At 42.6% G+C, this 19,415-nt stretch overlaps 1 protein-coding gene across 2 annotated transcripts in view; it reads right to left on the reverse strand.

Annotated features, from left to right (window-relative positions):
- The window catches only part of LOC140718789 (transcriptional activator GLI3-like), a 426,621-nt gene that overhangs the window by 82,349 nt on the left and 324,857 nt on the right, over positions 1-19,415 (reverse strand). For both annotated transcript variants that reach the window (XM_073032982.1, XM_073033058.1), the window contains exons 5-6: positions 9,449-9,654; positions 2,662-2,802 (exon numbers count right to left, since the gene is read on the reverse strand). In XM_073032982.1, the coding sequence (XP_072889083.1) occupies positions 2,662-2,802; positions 9,449-9,654 (347 nt within the window). The remainder of the gene's footprint in view (positions 1-2,661; positions 2,803-9,448; positions 9,655-19,415) is intronic.

The following is a 19,415-nucleotide window of genomic DNA, read 5'->3' on the forward strand; positions in this document are numbered from 1 at the left end:
GCTGTCTCTGTGAGGCTTCCAGCGATGCATGCAGCCTGGAGACAAGCCCATGATCAACTCAATTTCTCGCTGATGTCATCGATCAAAGCATCGAGGAAGATTGAAATCAATAAGGAAGAGAGTGGAAGACGGGCGGGTGTTCTGGTTTCTGGCCACTCCTTTTATTGTTACTATTTTGTGTGGTTTCGATTGGGCAGCCTGGCTCTAAGGGTGTACGGAGGGAAGGAGAATCGAAAGGTATGAATCAAGAGTGTGACAGAGTGAAAGGAGAGTGGCAGTGATGCGCAAAGCCAAATGGTGCCAGTAAATTCCATCCAGATTCTATGTAAATGAACTCTAGTATTTAAAATCTATTAAATACAATGCAGATTCTATGTAAACTCTAGCATTTAAAACCTGCTATATTCTACATAGATTCTATGTAAATACTAGTAATGTATTCCAGTATTTAAAACCTATTGAATTCTACATAGATTCAATGCAAATTCTAATATTTAATTCCAGTGTATAAAGTCTAGCAAATTCTGCACAGATTCTATGTTAGTTCTAAGATTGAATTCTAGTATTTAAAATCTAGTAAATTTGATGTAGGTTTCATGTAGATTCTAGTATTGAATTCTAATATGTAAAATCTAGTGAACTCTATGTAGGTTCTGTGTAAACTCTAGTATTTAATTCCAGGATTTAAAATCGAGATAATTCTACGCAGATTCTATGCAAATTCTAAGATTGAATTACGGTATTTAAAATCTAGAGAATTCTGTGTAAATATCCATACACAGAGGAAGCTACTGGAGATGGTGTAACACTGGATGTTCGCCTGGGAAGTGAGGGAGGGCAAACGACAGCAGTGTCTGTCAGGAGCACTTCGGATCCAGTGCACAGGCCATGGTCCTGAACTTGGAGGGTTCATGGGAGCGGCACAGTAACGTGTAGTTAGCACAACAGGTTACAGTACCAGCAACCCAGCCACTCTCTGTAAGGAGTTTATGCGTTCACCCCATGATCGCATCAGTATCCTCGAGGGGTTCCAGTTGCCCCCTTACAGTCCAGAGACGTACCGGCTGGTAGGCTAATTGGTCATCGTAAATTGTCCTGGGTTCAATTGGAGGTTCCTGGGCAGCACGGCTCAGAGGACCAAAAGGGTTTATTCCCTGCTGGATCTCAACAAATAAATAACGCAGGCAGAGCAGATCTTGGAGTTATCAGGAGGCATCCTGCAGCGGTGAGATTGTTTACAGGGAAAGGAGTGCCTGCCAAGTGGGAGGCCTTTCAGAGTGTGACATCAAGAGTTCAAGTCTTGTATGTTCCTGTTTGGGTGAAAGGCAAGGCTTGCTGGTATAGGGAACCAAGGTTGACAAGAGTAAGAGGCAGTCAAGCATTGAGGACATCTTCAAACGGTGATGCCTCAAAAAGGTGGCATCCGTCCTTATGGACCCCATCATCCAGGATGTGCCCTCTTCTCAAGGAGGTCGTAGAGGAGCCTGAAGACACATTCTCAAAGCTTTATAAACAGCTGTTTCCCCACTGCCATCAGATTTCTGAATGGACAATGAAACAGGTACTCTACCTCAATTTTTTAAAAATTTTCTTTTTGCACGACTGAAAGTTTTTAAAAAGTTATTTTTGACTTCATTTATTTTTTTTATTATTATGTATTGCATTGTACAGTTGTCACATAACATCAAATTTCAGGACATATGCTGGTGATATTAAACCTGATTCTGATTCTAAATATTTATCTTCAGTTTTTACTTTTAAAGCCTCAACATTGCATCCTTGTTTTTTGAATTTAGGGATACAACGTGGCCCAATGAGCCACACCACCCAACAACCCACCTGCTTAACCCGAGCCTAACCACAAGACAAGTTACAATAGTCAATTAACCTACTAACCGGTACATCTTTGGACTGTGGGAGGAAACCCACATGGTCATGGGAAGAACCTACAAACTTCTTACAGAGGCCACCAGAGTTAAACTCTGATCTCTGATGCCCCGAGCTGTAACGTTGTCACGTTAACCACTATGCTACAGTGGCGCCCAATGATACCACTATATTGTAGTCCTCTCGAAATGAATGCTAATATTTCATTTACCTTCCTTACTACAGGCTCAACCTGAAAGTTAACCTTCAGGGAATCCTGAACAAGGACTCCCAAATCCCTTTGCACCTCTGAGTTGTGAATTTGTTCCCCGCTTAGAAAATAATCTACACTTTTATTTGTTCTATCAAAGTGCACGAGCATACACTTCCCCATGCGATATTCCATCTGCCCATTCTTCTAACCTGCAGACTCCCCGCTTTCTCAGCACTACATGCCTCATCCGCAACCTTGGCCACAAAGCCATCAATTCAGACATCAAAACCATTGACATATAACGTGAAAACAAACAGTCCTACACAGACAACTGCAGAACACCGCCAGTCACCGGCAGCCAACCAGGAAAGGCCCCTTTTATTCCCACCCTTAGCAATGATCTGGCCCCAAAAGCCATCTGTGGCAATGAATTCCATAAATTCACCAGCCTCTGGCTACAGCAGTTCCCCCTCATCTCTGTTCTAAAGGGGTGACCTTTAGCCAGATATCAGTTTTAGAGCTTGTAACTGGAACATGTGTTTGCTGAACTATCAGCCATGGTTTCCTTCATTGTTACTTACCCTCCATGGCGTGGAGGTACTCCATGTGCAGAGCACCAGCGGTACCAGCAGGAGGAAGGATGTCACCGTATGGGCTACGGTGACCGGTCAGCAGAGCCATCTGGTGGTAATATTCAGCTGGGTTGACTCCAGCATGTGGTACTGAAAAAACAAACAGATCGGAGACCGTTATCCGAATCACTCAAAGTAAAAGCCAGGTAACTGAACTGACAATTTATCTTATACAATATTTCAAATTACACGTCACATACAGCATCTGACTAGGGTACCGGCCAAGTTTTCATGGCCACCAGTCAAGTTGAAGGAGCAACACCTAAAAGGCCATGAGACGTAGTAGCTGTATTAGGCCATTTAGCCCATCGAGTCTGCTCCGCCATTTATTCATGGTGGATTTATTCCATCTGGGTAGCCCCCAACATGATCCCATGAACATTGACTTCTCTAGCTTCTGATCATTCCTCCTCCCTTCTCTCTATTTTCCATTCCCCATCCTGGCTCCCCTCGATTACCCCTTCTCTTCTCCTCACCTCCCTCTGGCTCCGCTCCTCCTTCTCTTTCTCCCGTGGTCCACCATCCTTTCCTATCAGCCCTTTACTTCTTCAAGAAATGGTACAGCAAACATTTGTTAAGAATGGAACCGGGACAGGGACATGGATATGGGAGGTTTAGGAAATGGACATCCACACTACATGGCAGATAAAGTCTTGTCGCAGTGGAGTGAACAGTAGTGATGGGCAGGAAGACATAAGACCATAGGACCATAAGATATAGGAGCAGAATTAGGCCAATCGAGTCTGCTCCGCTTCTTCATCATGGCTGATCCATTTTCCTTCTCAGTTCCAATGTCCTGCCTTCTCCCTTTATCCCTTCATACCCTGACTAACCAAGAAACAATCAACCTCTGCCTTAAATATACCCAAAGGCTTGACCTCCACAGCCGCCTGTGACAATGCATTCCACAGCGGAATAATGGACCGGAATGAGAATAGTGGGGTTACAGTGCTGGAAGAGCTTACAGAGATTTGGATAGATTAGGCCATTGAGGGGATCTGAACTGGGAATGAACATTTAAAATACAAGGCATTGGAGAGAGATCTGAGTTCTGGGTAGGTGAGCATACTTGGTGAGATTCAGAAGACCAGCATTACAGTTTTGGGTGATGTAAAGTCCACAGAGATTGTCGGACGGGGATCAGTCCAGAGAACTGGAATTCCTGAGCCTTGAGAAGGTAGAAGCATGGATGAAGGCTTTGCCAGGAAATAGGCTATTACAGATGTAAAGATGAATCATACCGTGGAGGTGCAAGCTAATTGTCTTTGTAATAGAGAGAAAGTGTGGGTTGAACCTCAGCGCAGAGTTATATGGGGCTGAGTCTAAAACAGACTGATAGAGCCTGAAGCAGTGACTGGGGAAAGGATCAGTTAATGGCATGGAAATGGAACTCATGGCAGAGACCAAAGAAAATAGCTTCAGTCCATCCAACCATAAACTGAAGTAAACTCATTGTCTCCTACAGAATAATAAAAGACCTAGATAGAGTGGATGTGCAGAGTGTGTTTCCAATTGTGGGGGAGTCTAGGACCAGAGGGCACAGCATCAGAATGGAAGGACGCCTCTTTAGAACAAAGTTCAGAGGAAATTTCTTTGGCCAGAATGTGATGAACCTGTGGAGACCATTGCCACAGATAGCTGTGCAGCCCAAGTCATTGGGTATATTTAAAGCAGAGGTTGTTAGCTTTTTGAGTAGTAAAGACATCAAAGGTTGCAGGGATAAGGCAGGAGAATGGGGTACTTGCTCAGTGCACCAAGGATGAAAGATGTGTAAAACTTACAAAATGTTCATTGAACATAGAACATTACAGCACAGTAAAGGCCCTTTGGCCCATCATATGCTGACCCTTTAACTGGCTCCAAGATCAAACACTTCCCTCCTACTTAGCCCTTCATTCTTCTATCACCAATTTCCCTTTCTAAAAGTCTCTAATGTATCTGCCTCTACCACTACCTCTGGCAGGGCTTTCCGTGTACACACCACTCTCTGTGTGAAGAAATACAGTACCTCGGACATCCCCCTATACTCTCTTCCAGTCATCTAAAAGTGATGCACAAACAAGACTCAGCCCGAAACGTCAATTGTTTACTCTTTTCCATAGATGCTGCCTGGCCTGATGAGTTCCTCCAGCATTTTGTGTGTGTTACTTAAAATTATGCACCCTCGTATCAGCCATTTCTACCCTGAGGCAGGTGTCTCTGGCTGTCCACTTGATCTATGCCTCTTACCATATCGTACACCAGTATCAAGTCACCTCCTTCACTCCAAGTAACTCCTCCCCAGCAATCTTTTTTGGATGATCTTAGATTGCAGTTCTGAATCCCAGAGGAGAAATCATGGATGAATCACGAATTGTAAAAAATCCTCTCCGATTTACTCTAGTTCGTCTGAACAATATTCCCATTTAGACATTCTTATTAATGAACCATTCTATTGTTCACCCCTATCTGGGCACGTTGAGATTCAATCCCTGTCCTACCCTCACTCCTGCAGGGAGGTGCCGAAATCCAGGGAGGTACTGTTTTGGAAGCAAAAGTCAGGAAATAATGTTGCGGGTTTATAAAGCTCCAGTTAGGCCACATCTGTAGTATACAGTTCTGGTCATCCCATTATAGGAAGGACGTCGAGGCTTTGGAGAGGGTGCAGAAGAGGTTTACCAGGATGTTGTCTGGATTAGAGGGCATCTGCTATAACGGGAAGTTGGACAAAAGTGGGTCGCTTTCTCTGGAGTGGCAGAGGCTGAGGGGAGATCTGACAGAGATTTATACGATCGTGAGAGGCGTAGGTAGAGGAGACAGTCAGTATCTTTTTCCAAAGGTTGAAATGTCTAACACCAGAGAGCATGCATTTAATGTCAGAGGGGTAATTTCAAAGAAGATGCGAGCGGCAAGTTTTTTTGTGAGGGTCTCTGATAATATGGTCGTGCGCTCAGTTGCAACTGCTTCTCTGGGTCCAAACAAAGGTGTCATTGTTTGTTCTTTACCTCTTTTTTTATGATTGCAAGTGACTGATGGATATTGAGAACATCAAGTACTGCAGGTCTACTCCCCCAGTGAACAGCAGTAGAGCTGGACTTGGTGTGGACCATGTTGCCATCTGCTACCTGCTACACTGCATCAGAGGCAGTGTGTGGTCCAACAAACAGTGCAAGAGATTGTCCTGGATGTTTCTCTTGTGATCAAGAGACCCTGTTGGACATTGGTGATGTAGAATACTGCAAGTCTGGTTCACTGGTTCATTGGTGGAGGAGCTGTGTGGACCAGGCCCTCATGCCGCAGGGAATCCCAGGGGAGTAGACGCAGGAGGCAGTGTGAGAGAGTGCGGAGGCATGGCAGATGGGCAGGAGTCTTAGTTGGGTTGGGTGCTGACTCCTCCCATCGGTTTGCTCGGTGGAAGACAAGCTGGATTGCCCTCGTCTGCGGCTGCACTTGTGCATGATGAGGAGCTGCTGTGGGCTGTTCTTGCAGAAACGTGGCTCCAGCACATCATTAATGCACCATCAGTCTGCAGGCCATTTCACTCAGCGACTTGGGCAATTTGTTTTTGTAACTATGTTCTTCTGTAGTCATAATTATCTGTGCTCTATGTCAGACATCCCACCCTGCAAAAACTCATTTCAGGGAGGTAGCACCACCACCCCCGCTCCCCGCAGCCCCATATTCCCCCCTCCCCGGTCAACCTCCAAGGGTGTATGTATACAGGACATTTGATTATGAAAGAACACAACAATTTATTTGATCACATTTTGAAACTATTTACACACACACACACACACACACACACACACACACACACATTCCATGTTGAGTATTTTGTTGACAGTCTCAATGCTAGTAGCTAAATTGTTATGCAAATAGCTTTTCTATTTCTTTCGCAAACTTTCCTTGTACTGTGATGTGGCTTGCTTGGCAGATTTGAGCATTTTGCCGGAAGTCTCAACCTCCTAGCAGTCTGCGTCAATGAATCTGTTAATTTTGCAAGACATCAGATTCACAAGTGTTTTGTGACACAGCTGACTTCTGAATTCTATCTCAATGTGATGCACCGTGCTGAATGCCCTTTCTACATCACAGTCAGAATTTGGCAGCACCTAAAACAGCTTCATCAACTGGCAGAGCACTTTGAATCTCAACTGCCCTGTGCTCACAGATTTTACTTTGGACAGCTTCCCCCAGAACTCATCAACTGGCAAACTTTTGTAGTTTGGCACTAATCCTTCAAGGTCAGTTGAGACATAATCCAGGACTTCCAATTGGAGCTGTTCTCTTGCATCTGCCTTGATCACATTTGGAAATTTCTCAGCCAAAGTCAGAATCTGCTCTGGATTCACCTCATCTTGGCTCTCTGTATTGACCACTGACAGATTTTTCCAGATTTGGTCTCTCATTGGGAACTTCTCCAAGATTTTTTGAAAGCTCCTGACATAGAATGTTCTGGCATCTTTGAAGAACTGCTTTGTCTTGTAAGGGGGGGGGGGGATCTCTTGTGCTTCCTCGCTTAGCAACTGCCTCCTTGCCAGGTACCCAGTAAAAAGCTCTTCATCTGGGCGGCGAATTTCAAGGTTGCTCACATCGATCTCCTGAATGTTCTGTTCTCTCAATACCTTTGGCTCAATAAATCTGCTTGCTATGTCATGCAGGAGCTCTTCTACACTCCGATCCAGCTTGAAGAGGATAGGTGCCTTGTTTTGAAAAATCAAACTGAATTTGTCAAAACATTGTGAGACATTATGGAGAAAGCGTGTATATTTTTATCTGGGGGTCTTTCGGGCTCTTCTGAATATGAGATGACTTCTGATTCTCACTCTTTGACTCAAAATATGAAATAAAGGCTGGCCATTGGTGGAGCAGATGGTCCAAACCTTTTCCTAAAGAAAGACGCTAAACTGAACTGATGGACAATGAAAGAGAGAGAGAGGTCGACTATAAAGCCCGCCCACAGAGAAAGCTGATAGGTCTACTCAGGGAGCCGCTATCAATATGCAGGAGACTCCCGGAGCTTCTGGGAGAGGTGGGATGTGCTTTATTCTATGTAAGACTTTGGAAATGTTTTTTGCACCTTGGCCCCAGAGGAACGCTGTTTCATTTGGCTGTACCCTCATGTGTATGGTTGAATGACAATTAAACTTGAACTTGGAATTGAATTTTTACACAGAATGGTGGGTGCCTGGAATGTGCTGCTAGGGATGGTGGTAGAGGCAGATACATCAGGGAATTTTTTAAAAATGTTTGAATAGGCACCTGAAAGTGAGGAAAATGGAGGGATATGGACATGGTGTAGGCAGAAGAGATTAGTTGGTCATCTAATCACTAATTTAATTGGTTTAGCACAGCCAAAAGTCCTGTTCCTGTGGCATACTGTTCAATGTTCTATCTTTGTTACATGGTAGTTGGCTTCAATGCTATAGGACTCGATGTCACAAGTATTCTTAATGCAAACTTTGTTGAAATTATTTATACAGCTGGTGTAATGAGGTGAGATCCTTCAAATGAAGTGTCAAACCTGTAGCCTACACGCCCTTGAAATTTAGACAACATAAAACTAGTTGTGCTCATAATTCTTCTTTGCCCTCTTTGAATTCTGAAAGTTTGTGTTAATCCTGTTACCCCAAAAATGAATTCTAAATATAACACAAACTTATGTTACTGCTGTCTTTTTGGGAACTGTGGAAAATATTAGGGATTGAGTTCTTAAATTTCCTGAGTTAAAATGTTCAAAAATTCTAAGTCCAATTCTGTTTTTTTTCTCTCTTTCTACCGCTGTCTTTCAGGCATCCGTCCAAGAACTAGAGTTCCTCAGCAATGTTACTGAGAAACCACAAGACTTCTAGAATGAAAGCGTCTAGACTCTCTGCAGCACTGAGAAAAATAAGCTGCTACACAAATACAAAAGATTAAATGTCTTCATTCCGAGTGGATTTCACTTAAGCACAAAACCATAATCTATTGAAAAATGTTTAATATGCATTGAATCCACACAGCAAAAAGATACACAGCTGATTGCATAGGCTCACACCATAAATTTACATATACATTCAATGGCCACTTTATTAGATACAATCGTGGAACCCGGTGTGGTTTCCTGCTGAGGGAGCCCATCCACTTCAAGGTTCCTGGTGTTGCGCGTTCAGAGATGCTCTTTTGCACACCACCATTGTCATGTGCGGTTATTTGAGATACTGGTGCTTCCCTGTCGGCTTGAACCAGCCTGGCCATTCTCCTCTGACCTCTCTCACTAACAAGGTGTTTTCACCCACAGAACTGCCGCTCCGCTCACTGGATGGTTTATTTTTTTCTTTATAAACCATTCTCCGTTAACTCTAGAGCAGGAACCCTTGGTTAATGGCAGGGGCCTGTGGCATGAAAAAGGTTGGGAACCCCTGCACTAGAGGACGTTGTGCGCAAAAACATTCATTCCACGGTCAAAGTCACTTAGACCACATTTCTTCCACATTCTGATGTTTGGTCTGAACAACAACTGAATCTCTTGACCTTATCTGCATGCCTTAATGCATTGAGTTGCTGCCGCATGATTGGCTGATGAGATATTTGTACCATCATGCAGGTGTACCTAATAAAGTGGCCACTGTCTAATGTTGCATGAAAGATACTCTAATTTAAAAATTAAATTGTAAGATTTTCATAATGGTTTCAGTTAATCATCAAACATGTACGCATTTTGTACTTCACCATTTCTAAAGCATTCTAAGGTAGAAAAACTTCCCACAGTGCTCACCATCAGTCGGACTCAGTCCCCTCGCTGCAGAGATCATTGACAGAGAGGGGCTGCTGTGCAGAGACCTAATGTAGTCCACGTAGGGGTTAATGTACGGGTGTGGCGGGTTAAACACGGGCTCCGAAGTGCCAACAGGTGTTCTGTGCGGAGAAATTCTGATGAGCGAGATGTCAGAAAATGCTGGGCTACCTGAGAGAGAGGGAGGCCTGAAAGAGAAAACAAAAATCAGGGGATTGCTGGAGATTGATATATTTTTAAGAATTTTAGATTACATTTCTCTTCACCATAGCAAAGCCATGATTCACAACCTGGGTATACCCATTATGATACTAAACTAAACACAACCATGTATTGGTTATTTAGAGATAAAGCACATTAACAGGCCTTTCTCGCCCAATGAGCCTGGGAAGCCCAATCACTTCCATGTGACAAAATAACCCACAATCCTTTACATCATGTGAACGCTGGAGGAAATCAGAGCACCCAGAATAAAACTCACATAGGCACAGGGAAATGTACACACTCCTTACAGATAGCGGCTGGAATTGAACCCCTGTCAGTGGTGCTGTTAAAGTACTATGCCAACCACTACGCTACTGGCATGAAGTGTTGTGAGATGTTGGCGATGAAACGTACCAACCCCTGCCTGAGAAGCAACTTGCATCCACTCCAATTTGCCTACCATCACAACAGGTCCACAACAGATGCCATTTCACTGGTTCTTCACTCAACCTTGGGACATCAGGACACCAAAGATGCACACGTCAAAGACACTTTTTATCAACTACAGCTCGGCATTCAATATAATCATCCCCCCCAAAGCTCATCAATAAGCTTCAAAACTTTGGCCTCAATACCTCCTTGTGCAAATGGTTGCTCAATTTCCTCACTTGCAGACCCCAGTCAGTTCGATTGGCAACAACATCTCTTCCACAAACTCTATCAGCACACAAGACTGTGTGCTTAACCTCCTGCTCTACTCGCTTTATACTTATGACTGTGAGGTTCCAATGCCATATTTAAGTTTGCTGGTGACACCACCGTCATAGGCCGAATCAAAGGTGGTGACAAGTCAGCATATAGGAGGGAGATTGATAATCTGGCTAAGCGGTGCACTCAACAACAACCTCTTACTCAGTGTAAGCAAGACCAAGGAGATGATTATTGACTTCAGGAGGTGGAAACTGGAGGTCTGTGAGCCAGTCCTCACAGGGAGATCAGAGGTGGAGAGGGCCAGCAACTTTAAATCCCTCAGTATTATCATTTCAGAGGACCTGCCCTGAGCCCACCATGTTAGTGTAATTACCAAGAAAGCATGGCAGTGCCTCTACTTCCTCAGGGGTTTGCAAAGATTCGGCATGACATCTAAAACTTTGACAAACTTCTATAGGCGTGTGGTGGAGAGTATATTGACTGGCTGCATCACAGCCTGGTATGGAAACAGCAATGCCCTTGGATGAAAAATCCTACAAAAATAAAGAATATGCCCAGTCTATCACGGGTAAAGCCCTCCCACCATTACACACATCTACACAGAGCACTGTCGCAGGAAAGCAGCATCAGTTATCAAGGACTCTCTCCATTCAGGCCATACTCTCTTCTCACTGCTGCCATATCAGGAAGAAGGTATAAGATCCTTAGGGGCTCACAACACCAAGTTATTACCCCTCAACCATCAAGCTCTTGAACCAGTGGGGATAACTTCATTAGCCCCATTACTGAACAGTTCACAAAACCTATGAACTCACTTTCAAAGACTCTTCATCTTATATTCTCGATAGTTATTGCTTATTTATTTATTATAACTATTTCATTTTGTTCTTTTGTATTTGCACAGTTTGCCGTTTTTTGCACATTAGTCGTTTGTTTATCCTGTTGGATGTGGTCTTTCATTGACTCTACTATGTTTCTCGGATTTACTGAATATACCCATAAGAAAATGAATCTCAGGGTTGTATATGGTGACATATATGTACTTTGATAATAAATTTCCTTTGAACTTTGAGCTGTGCTGCCACATTAAACATATAACATAGAACATTACTTTACAGCACAGGCCTTTCAGCCCATGATGTTGTGGCAAATATTAAACTTTCTCTAAGATCAATCTAACCCTTCTATCCCACATAGCCCTCCATTTTTCTATCATCCATGTGGCTATCTAAGATCTTCTTAAACGTCCCTAATGTACCTGCCTCTCTCACCACCCCGGCAGGGCATTCCACAGACCCACCACTCTCTGTGTAAAGATAAACTTACCTCTGACATCCCCCCTATACCATTCTTCAATCACGTTAAAATGATGCCCCTAGCGTTAGATCAACATTTCTCTGGTCAGAAACAGACCAAAATATTAAACGATGTGATTTGAAATACATTAAAAAATGGGCTTTCGGCGCAGTTTTTGGAAAAATGTCAATGGACTAACTTCGCTAGGATAGCACTAACTAGCGCCTGTCTCCAGATTCTCACGTGGGAACGCTCGTGCGAGGCTAAGTGATTACAATAGGCTTTCTGAGATATCAGTAAGGCTCTCCTGTCCTCTCTCAGGGACAGTTTCTGGCTCCAGCGACTTGGCTCTCTGAAAAAAAGAGTTCTCAAAGCCCAGCGTAATCTCGCCGCAGCGCTGACCCCCACCTAATGGTGTTTGTCCCCCCGTTTTTCCAATTAATCTTCTGCGTAAGAAAAAGCCATTGGGAGCAGCTGTCAAAGCAGTGGGGGGAGCACATTTCTTTGATGCAATCAGAACGTAGAGGCAGATTTTTACAGACAGCGATCATCAGTGCTCGCTGTTCGCACCAATCACCATGACAGACTGTAATCTGATGTGAGAAACTAATTCCACTTAGTTATCAGTTACAAGGGCTTGAAATATCTGAATTTGACAAAGATCAAAGTTAATCTCCAGGGGAACTAAAACTCACTGAAACAAATTCCAAGGTTCAGGACGTAGGGAATACCAAGCAATTGTTATTCTTTACTTGTCTATGACATTACACACAACAATATTTGAATTACTTATATATTTTCCCTTTCCTCTTTATGTACAGGAAAAATGGTCAGTTGTTACAGTATGCAAACCTGCTAATATGTCTTAGAATGACACAAAGAAACATGATTAAATAGACATTACAAAGTGCTTTAAAAATACATCAAAGAATTCGACAGTACTGTGCAAGAGTCTTAGGTACATGTATATATAGGTAGTGTGCCCAAGACCTTTGCACAATAATGTTGTAATTTTGTGTATTGCATTGTACTGTTGCAGTGAAAAAAAAACAAATTTCATGACATATGTGAGTGATGATAAACCTGATTCTGATATGCGTCTCTATTGTGGATGGAGAGTGGGAAGGAGGTTAGGGAGAGGGGAATCATGGTTGGAAAAATGGGAAGTGAGTGGGGAACACCAGATGGACATTCTGTAATGAACAATAAACCAATAGTTCGGAATCAAATGACCTTGCTTGTTGCCGCAGAGGTTAGGTGTGTCTGCAACAGCGCCACACCCCCACCTCCCACACCCCGGCTCTCCTTCTCTGCCACCTGTCCCACAACACTCCAGCACTGTTCCATTGCCACAATTTCCAACATCCTTTGCTCCTGCCAGATTGACAAACTTGCTCTCCACTCCACGTTGTGCAAAAGTCTTGGGCACCCGAGCTATATATATGTGCTATGACTTTTGCACAGTACTGTATATCAATCAAATTATTTGCTAATATGAGGAGCATAATTTTAAGGTGATTGGAAGAAAGTATGGTTTTTTTTAAGAGGTCAGGTTTTTTATACTGGGAGTGCTGAGTGCGTAGAATGCCCTGCCGGGGTGGTGGTAAAGTCAGATACATTAGGAGCATTTAAGAGACTTTTATACAGGCACATGGATGATAGAAAAATGGAGGGTTATGTGGAAAATAAGGTTTAGATCAAGGGTTCCCAACCTTTTTTATGCCATGGGCCATACCATTAAGCAAGGGATCCATGGACCCCAGTTTGGGAACTTCTGGTTTAGATTGATCTTGGAGTAGGTTAAAAGGTCAGCACAATATTGTGGGCTGAAGGGTCTTTACTGTGCTGTAATGTTCTAAGTAAAGGATGGTAGGGGTATGGAGGGCTATGGTCCTGGTATAGATTAATGTGACTAGACAGTTTAAATGGGATAGCAGGGACTAGATGGCTGAAGGGCCTGTTTCTGTGCTGTACTTTTCTATGACACTATACACAAACTAAACACTGGTTTTCTTTTTAAACAATTCATGATACCAATATACGTAACGTGTTTTCTAAAGAGTCTGATCTTCATATAATCTGATTCTGACACTGGCTCAGATGACTTGAAATGTAATCATAAAAGTAGTTTCAGAGTTAAATGCTTCATTTCTGATGATTCTGGAATCTTGTACCACTTCAGAACCGCTCACAGGCTAACTGCATTTGAAACTGATTAGTTACATCGACTAAGGCTTTGAACTGGTCTTCCACAAGTTTTACTTCAAATATTTCATGGTTTTCACTTTCTTTCTCACTCCAGTAAATCAAATCTTTATAAAGCAATCAACAAATACATATTCTGTGATATTTTACATCTGCCACAAAATCAAACAAGCCACAACACATCAGGCAGAGGTGCGGTGAATTTTAACATTATAAAAAAACTTACCTCTGATATCCCTGCCCACTAATCTTTCCTCCTTTAAAATTATGCTCCCTTGCATTAGCCATTTCCTCCCTGGGAAAAAGTCTCTGGCTATCCATTAGAACATTCAAACATTACAGAGTTTTTGACAAGAACAGGCCATTCAGCCTAACAAAGCTTGCTAAATTCCAATTCACATAGTGTGTTGAAATAACTATCGAGTTTAGATTTGAAAGTCTCTAAGGTACTACTCTCAACTACACAACTAGGTAGTTTGTTCCACGTGTCCACAACTTGCTGTGTAAAGAAATGCTTCCTGATGTTTGTTTGAAATCTCCCTTTAACCAGTCTCCACCTATGGTCCCGAGTCCTCGTTGATGGATTTATCCTGAAGTAGCAGCTGTCACCCACCTCCCTTAATGATTTTGGACACCTCTGTCATGTCTCCTCTCATTCTACGTCTACTTAGGCTAAAAAGATATAATCCTTAAAGTCTTTCTTCATAGCTCATACCCTGAAATGAGTCTAGTCGTTTTTCTCTGAACACTCTCCAGTGCTTTCACATCCCTCACAAAATATGCAGACCAAAATAGTACAGAGTACTCAAGGTGTAGCCTCACAAGCACATTATAAAGCTTAAGGAGAACATCTCTAGACTTGAACTCCATTGAGTACATTAAATAATCCAACATTCTATTAGGCTTCCAGATTGTTGCTGAGCATTGTCTAGATGTTGATAGTGATGAGTCTACCAGGACACCCAAATCCTTCTCATACAGTGCATCTTCCAAGGCTCAACCCCCCACCATGTATATTTATATCTAATATTTTTACTTCTTATATGTAATATTTTACATTTACAGTACTTAAGTTAAATTTCATCTGCCATTTATCTGCCCATGCCTGGATTTTGTTAAGATTCAACTGTATTGATTCTGCTGGCTGAATGTTATCAGCCTGTCCTCCTAATTTTGTGTCATCAGCAAACTCTACTAGTTTATTTGTTATGTGCTTATCCAAATCATTAATGTAAATGAAAAACAGCAGTGGCCCCAAAACTGATCCCTGCAAACCCCACTTTTAACATTTTCTAGGTGTGAAAATGATCCTTTCACTATACCTTGTTTTCTGTTTTTGAGCCATTTCTGCACCCACCTTACCCTGAATCCCCGCCTCCTGTATTTTGATTGTGGGGTACCTTGTCAAAAGCCTTCTGAAAATCCAATTAAATGATATCAACCACTCTAAATTTTAGTTGCCTCTTCACAGGACTCCAGCAGAGTAGTAAAACATGATTTCCCCTTTTTGAACCCATGCTGGCTTTCTGCTAACATGCCTGTTCTCATCAGCTGCTTTTCCGTCACATTCTTCATTGATGTTTCCATATCTTACCTATGATACACATTAAGCTTATTGGTCTATAGTTAGCAGGGTCAGTGGGGTCACCCTTCTTATATACCGGGACAACTCCACTCGATCTATGCCTCTTATCATCTTGTGCACCTTTATTAAGTCACCTCTCATCATCTTTCACTCCAAAAGGAAAAGCCCTAGCTCACTAAACCTATTCTCATAAGACCTAATTGTTGGAAAAGGCCATTGGCTGGCATTTTTCAGGCATGAATATTAATTGCCTCATATTAGACATGCTTAAGTGATGTCTAGATTTTGCTGCAGGCAGGCATGAACTGCTTCATTTGCTCAGGAACTGTGAATGCAAGGTTCAAAGTTTAAAGTGTACAGATATACCTAATGAAGTTGCAATTGAGTGTATATCCTGTACAGGGAAACAAAATCTTTGAAATAATTAAAATCTACCGCACCTCAATTGCTCTTCTTTACAATTTTACAGAAATTCACGTTCCTAACACTTCAGTGGGACTTCTGCACATTTATGACTCTCATTTTTGGTTTGGAAGGCTAGAATGCAACCTGGCAGCAACTAGCAATACCTGTAATTAACTTTTCATATTGTTGCCAAAAACACACATAAAACTAGGGAGCTAAGGAGCTTTTGGTCATGGGCACATTAGTAAAGAACAAACTACAAAACCTTAGGAAGCATGCAAAGAAGCAATATCAAGTTCGAGTTTATTGTCGGTCAACCATACACATGTATCCTCCAAGAGGACCACAACCTTGTCGTGGTTTGGTGGCTTGTGTGCCTCAATGACCCAGAGAGCTATGCTGGCTGGAGTCAGACTTTCATGCTTTGGCACTTGGTAGGGTCACCCATGCCAAACAGGTCAAAGGGTAGAGGCCAGACTAACAGCGGTCCACCGATCATCCAGGTTCAGGGGTTCAGCTCAAGGCTAACAACCCTGACTGGTAAAACAAAACTTCAGTGGAAACAGCAATTAAGAATCCTTCTGCATCTGTGTGAGACAGTATTCCTCAGTCAGCACCCAGGGCTTGCATGAATGACAATAAACTGAGAAAAAGTTACGGACACAATGAAGGAAACTGTGAACGCCACCAGAGATGGAGGACCTTCATTGCTGCCCTAAGCACCAGCGGTGTAATAGGCAAAAGAAAGAGTACAGACGTATACAACAACATAAAACATCAGTCCTCTGGGGCCAAGGTGGAAAACACAACACATATAACCACACACAGCACATATAGTCAACACAAGTCCCTGAGCAGCATGGCCTGAAGACTGACAGGTTGACATGAGGTGCACGATGCATGTTTATGAAAGACAGTTCAATGTTACTGATAGAGTTATACTAAAACAAGCAGCAGTATAAATTTGATGAACAGCAGCAAAAAAAGGATGAAAAGTGACCAGTGCAGGGTGAGAGTGTCTGCGCGTATGAATCAAATTATGCTAATTTGAAAGGAGGGTGGTGGGGTGGAGATATATCTCTACCAATAGAGGTGCTCCATCCTCTAGCCTGCAGGTCACCCTTGGCAAGATGTAGCACCTGCTTAGCCCTCCGATCAGGGTCTTGAGAAGCCACAGGAGTAGGTGGTGGATGGTCGTATGAGCAGCTGGTGCATATCACAAGTCCTGGTTATGCAACCACTGACACCAGGCAGACAATCTCTGAAGAGATTGATAATGGCTGGAGTCATCCATCTTGTAAAGACACTGCCCGGAAGAAGGGAATGGCAAACCACTTCTGTAGAAAAATTTGCCAAGAACAGTCCAAGTCATGGAAAGACCATGATCATCCATGTCATATAAGACAGAACATAATGAACAAACAAATTTGAAAGGAGTACAGGAACACAGGAACCAGGGCAAATACCACACAAACCTTTGGAGGCAGTTTAATGTTGAGATGGTTGCTCCATAAAGCAAATAGCATTTCTGGATTAATAATAAGATAATTTGGTTAAAGAAAAGCAAATTATGATAAAACAAACACTGGTGGGAGATGCTATCATATTACTTTTGGGGCATCTTGCTTTGAAAAAGCCGTGAGGTAATGTTGTAGCTCTATAAAACCCTAGTTAAACCACACTTGGAATATTGTGTTCAGTTCTGGTTGCCTCTTTAGAGGAAGGATGTGAAAGTTTAAGAGAGGATGCAGAGGAGATTTACCAGGAAAAATGACTGGATTAGAGAGCATGTCTTAGCAGGATAGGTTGAGTGAGCTAGACCTCTTTGGAGGGGAGCAGGATGATAGGTGAATTGATAGAGATGCACAAGATGCTAACAGGCATAGATCGAGTGGACAGCCAGAGACTTTTCCTAGATCGAGTGGACAGCCAGAGACTTTTCCCAGGGTGGAAATAACTAATATGAGGGAGCATAATTTTAAAGTGATTGGAGGAAAGTGATGGGGGGGGGGGGGGGGGGTTGAAATGGCGGAGGTAAAATTTTTACACACTGTGGTCAGTATGTGGAATGCCCTGCCAGGACAGATATATTAGATGCATTAAAGAAATTCTTAATGGATGAAAGAAAAATGGAGGGCTATGTTGGAGGGAAGGGGTAGATTGACTTAGAGTTAAGTTAGCACAACATCATGGGCTGAAAGGCCTGCAATGTGCTAATTTTGCTACGTTCTATGTTTGATTTCTTAGAGACAAAGCACAAACCATCCACTCAAAATGTCTCCTGTGTTGAGGGAGGCCAGCTACACAGTGGTAGTGGATAGTCTGGGATAGTTTAAGTTTAAGACAAAAAGGCACAAACGTGAAAATGTTGGTTCTGCTTTTCCCTCCCCAGATGCTGTCTTATCTACAAAGGATTTCCAGCACTTTCTTCTTTATATCTGGGAATGTTCTCTTTGGAGGCCAATAAGAGCTGTTGGAAATAATAAACTCATTCGATTGAATAAATAAATACAAACATTGGCTGAAAGGTCAATAACTTGACACCAAATAATAAAAGAAGAAGAAACGCTGAGCATTCTGCCAACCTTTTACTTTCCCTGACTCATGGAAGATGAACTGCTTAAGGGGAAGATGAGGGTAATCTTCTTCACTCAGAGGGTAACGTGAGTGACAGCAGAAGCGCTGGACGCGGGTTTCAACATTTAGTAGAGGTTTGGGTGAGTACATGGATGGGAGTGGTATGGTGGGCTATGGGCCAGCTGTGGATCCATGGGATCAGGCCGAATAATATTTGGAGTATTTTATGCATTTTTGGTCACCTACCTACAGGAAAGATACCTATCAGATTGAAAGAGTGCAGAGGAACTTTACAAGGGTGATGCTGAGACTTGAGGACCTGAGTTATAAGGAAAGATTGAATAGGTTCAGGACTTCATTCTCTGGCATGTATAAGAATGAGGGGAGATTTGACAGAGGCATACTGAATTATGAGGGGCATAGATAGGGTAAATGCAAGCAGGCTTTTTCCACTGAGGGTGGTTGAGACTAGAACTAGAGGTCATGGGTTAAGGTGAAAGTTGAAAAGTTTCAGGGGAACAAAAGGGGGATTTTCTGAAAAAGGGGGAATTTCTTCACTCAGAAGGTGGTGAGAGTGTGGAATGAGCTGCCAGCGGAAGTGTTAGATGCAGGTTCAATTTCAACATTTAAGAAAAATTTGGATAAGTACAAGGTTGGGAGGGGTATATGAAAAACTATGGTCTGGGTGCAGGTGGATAGAACTAGGCAAAATAATAGTTCAGCATGGACTAGATGGACCGAAGGCCCTGTGCTGTTGTGTTCTATTCTCTATTGCCATTTTCTTGCACAGCTTAACAGGTTACGTACTCCAATAATTGAACACAATTTATTTTTGCCTTAACATTACAGTTCAAAGTAAATTCATTATCAAAGTACATTCAGTATGTGTCACCAAGAGATTCATTTTGAAACATTTAAAAATGAAACACGATGTCTGACAAGCAATCAATGTGCAAACGACCAACT

The sequence above is a fragment of the Hemitrygon akajei genome, chromosome 1 (assembly GCF_048418815.1).
Source record: "Hemitrygon akajei chromosome 1, sHemAka1.3, whole genome shotgun sequence".
Lineage (NCBI taxonomy): Eukaryota > Metazoa > Chordata > Chondrichthyes > Myliobatiformes > Dasyatidae > Hemitrygon > Hemitrygon akajei.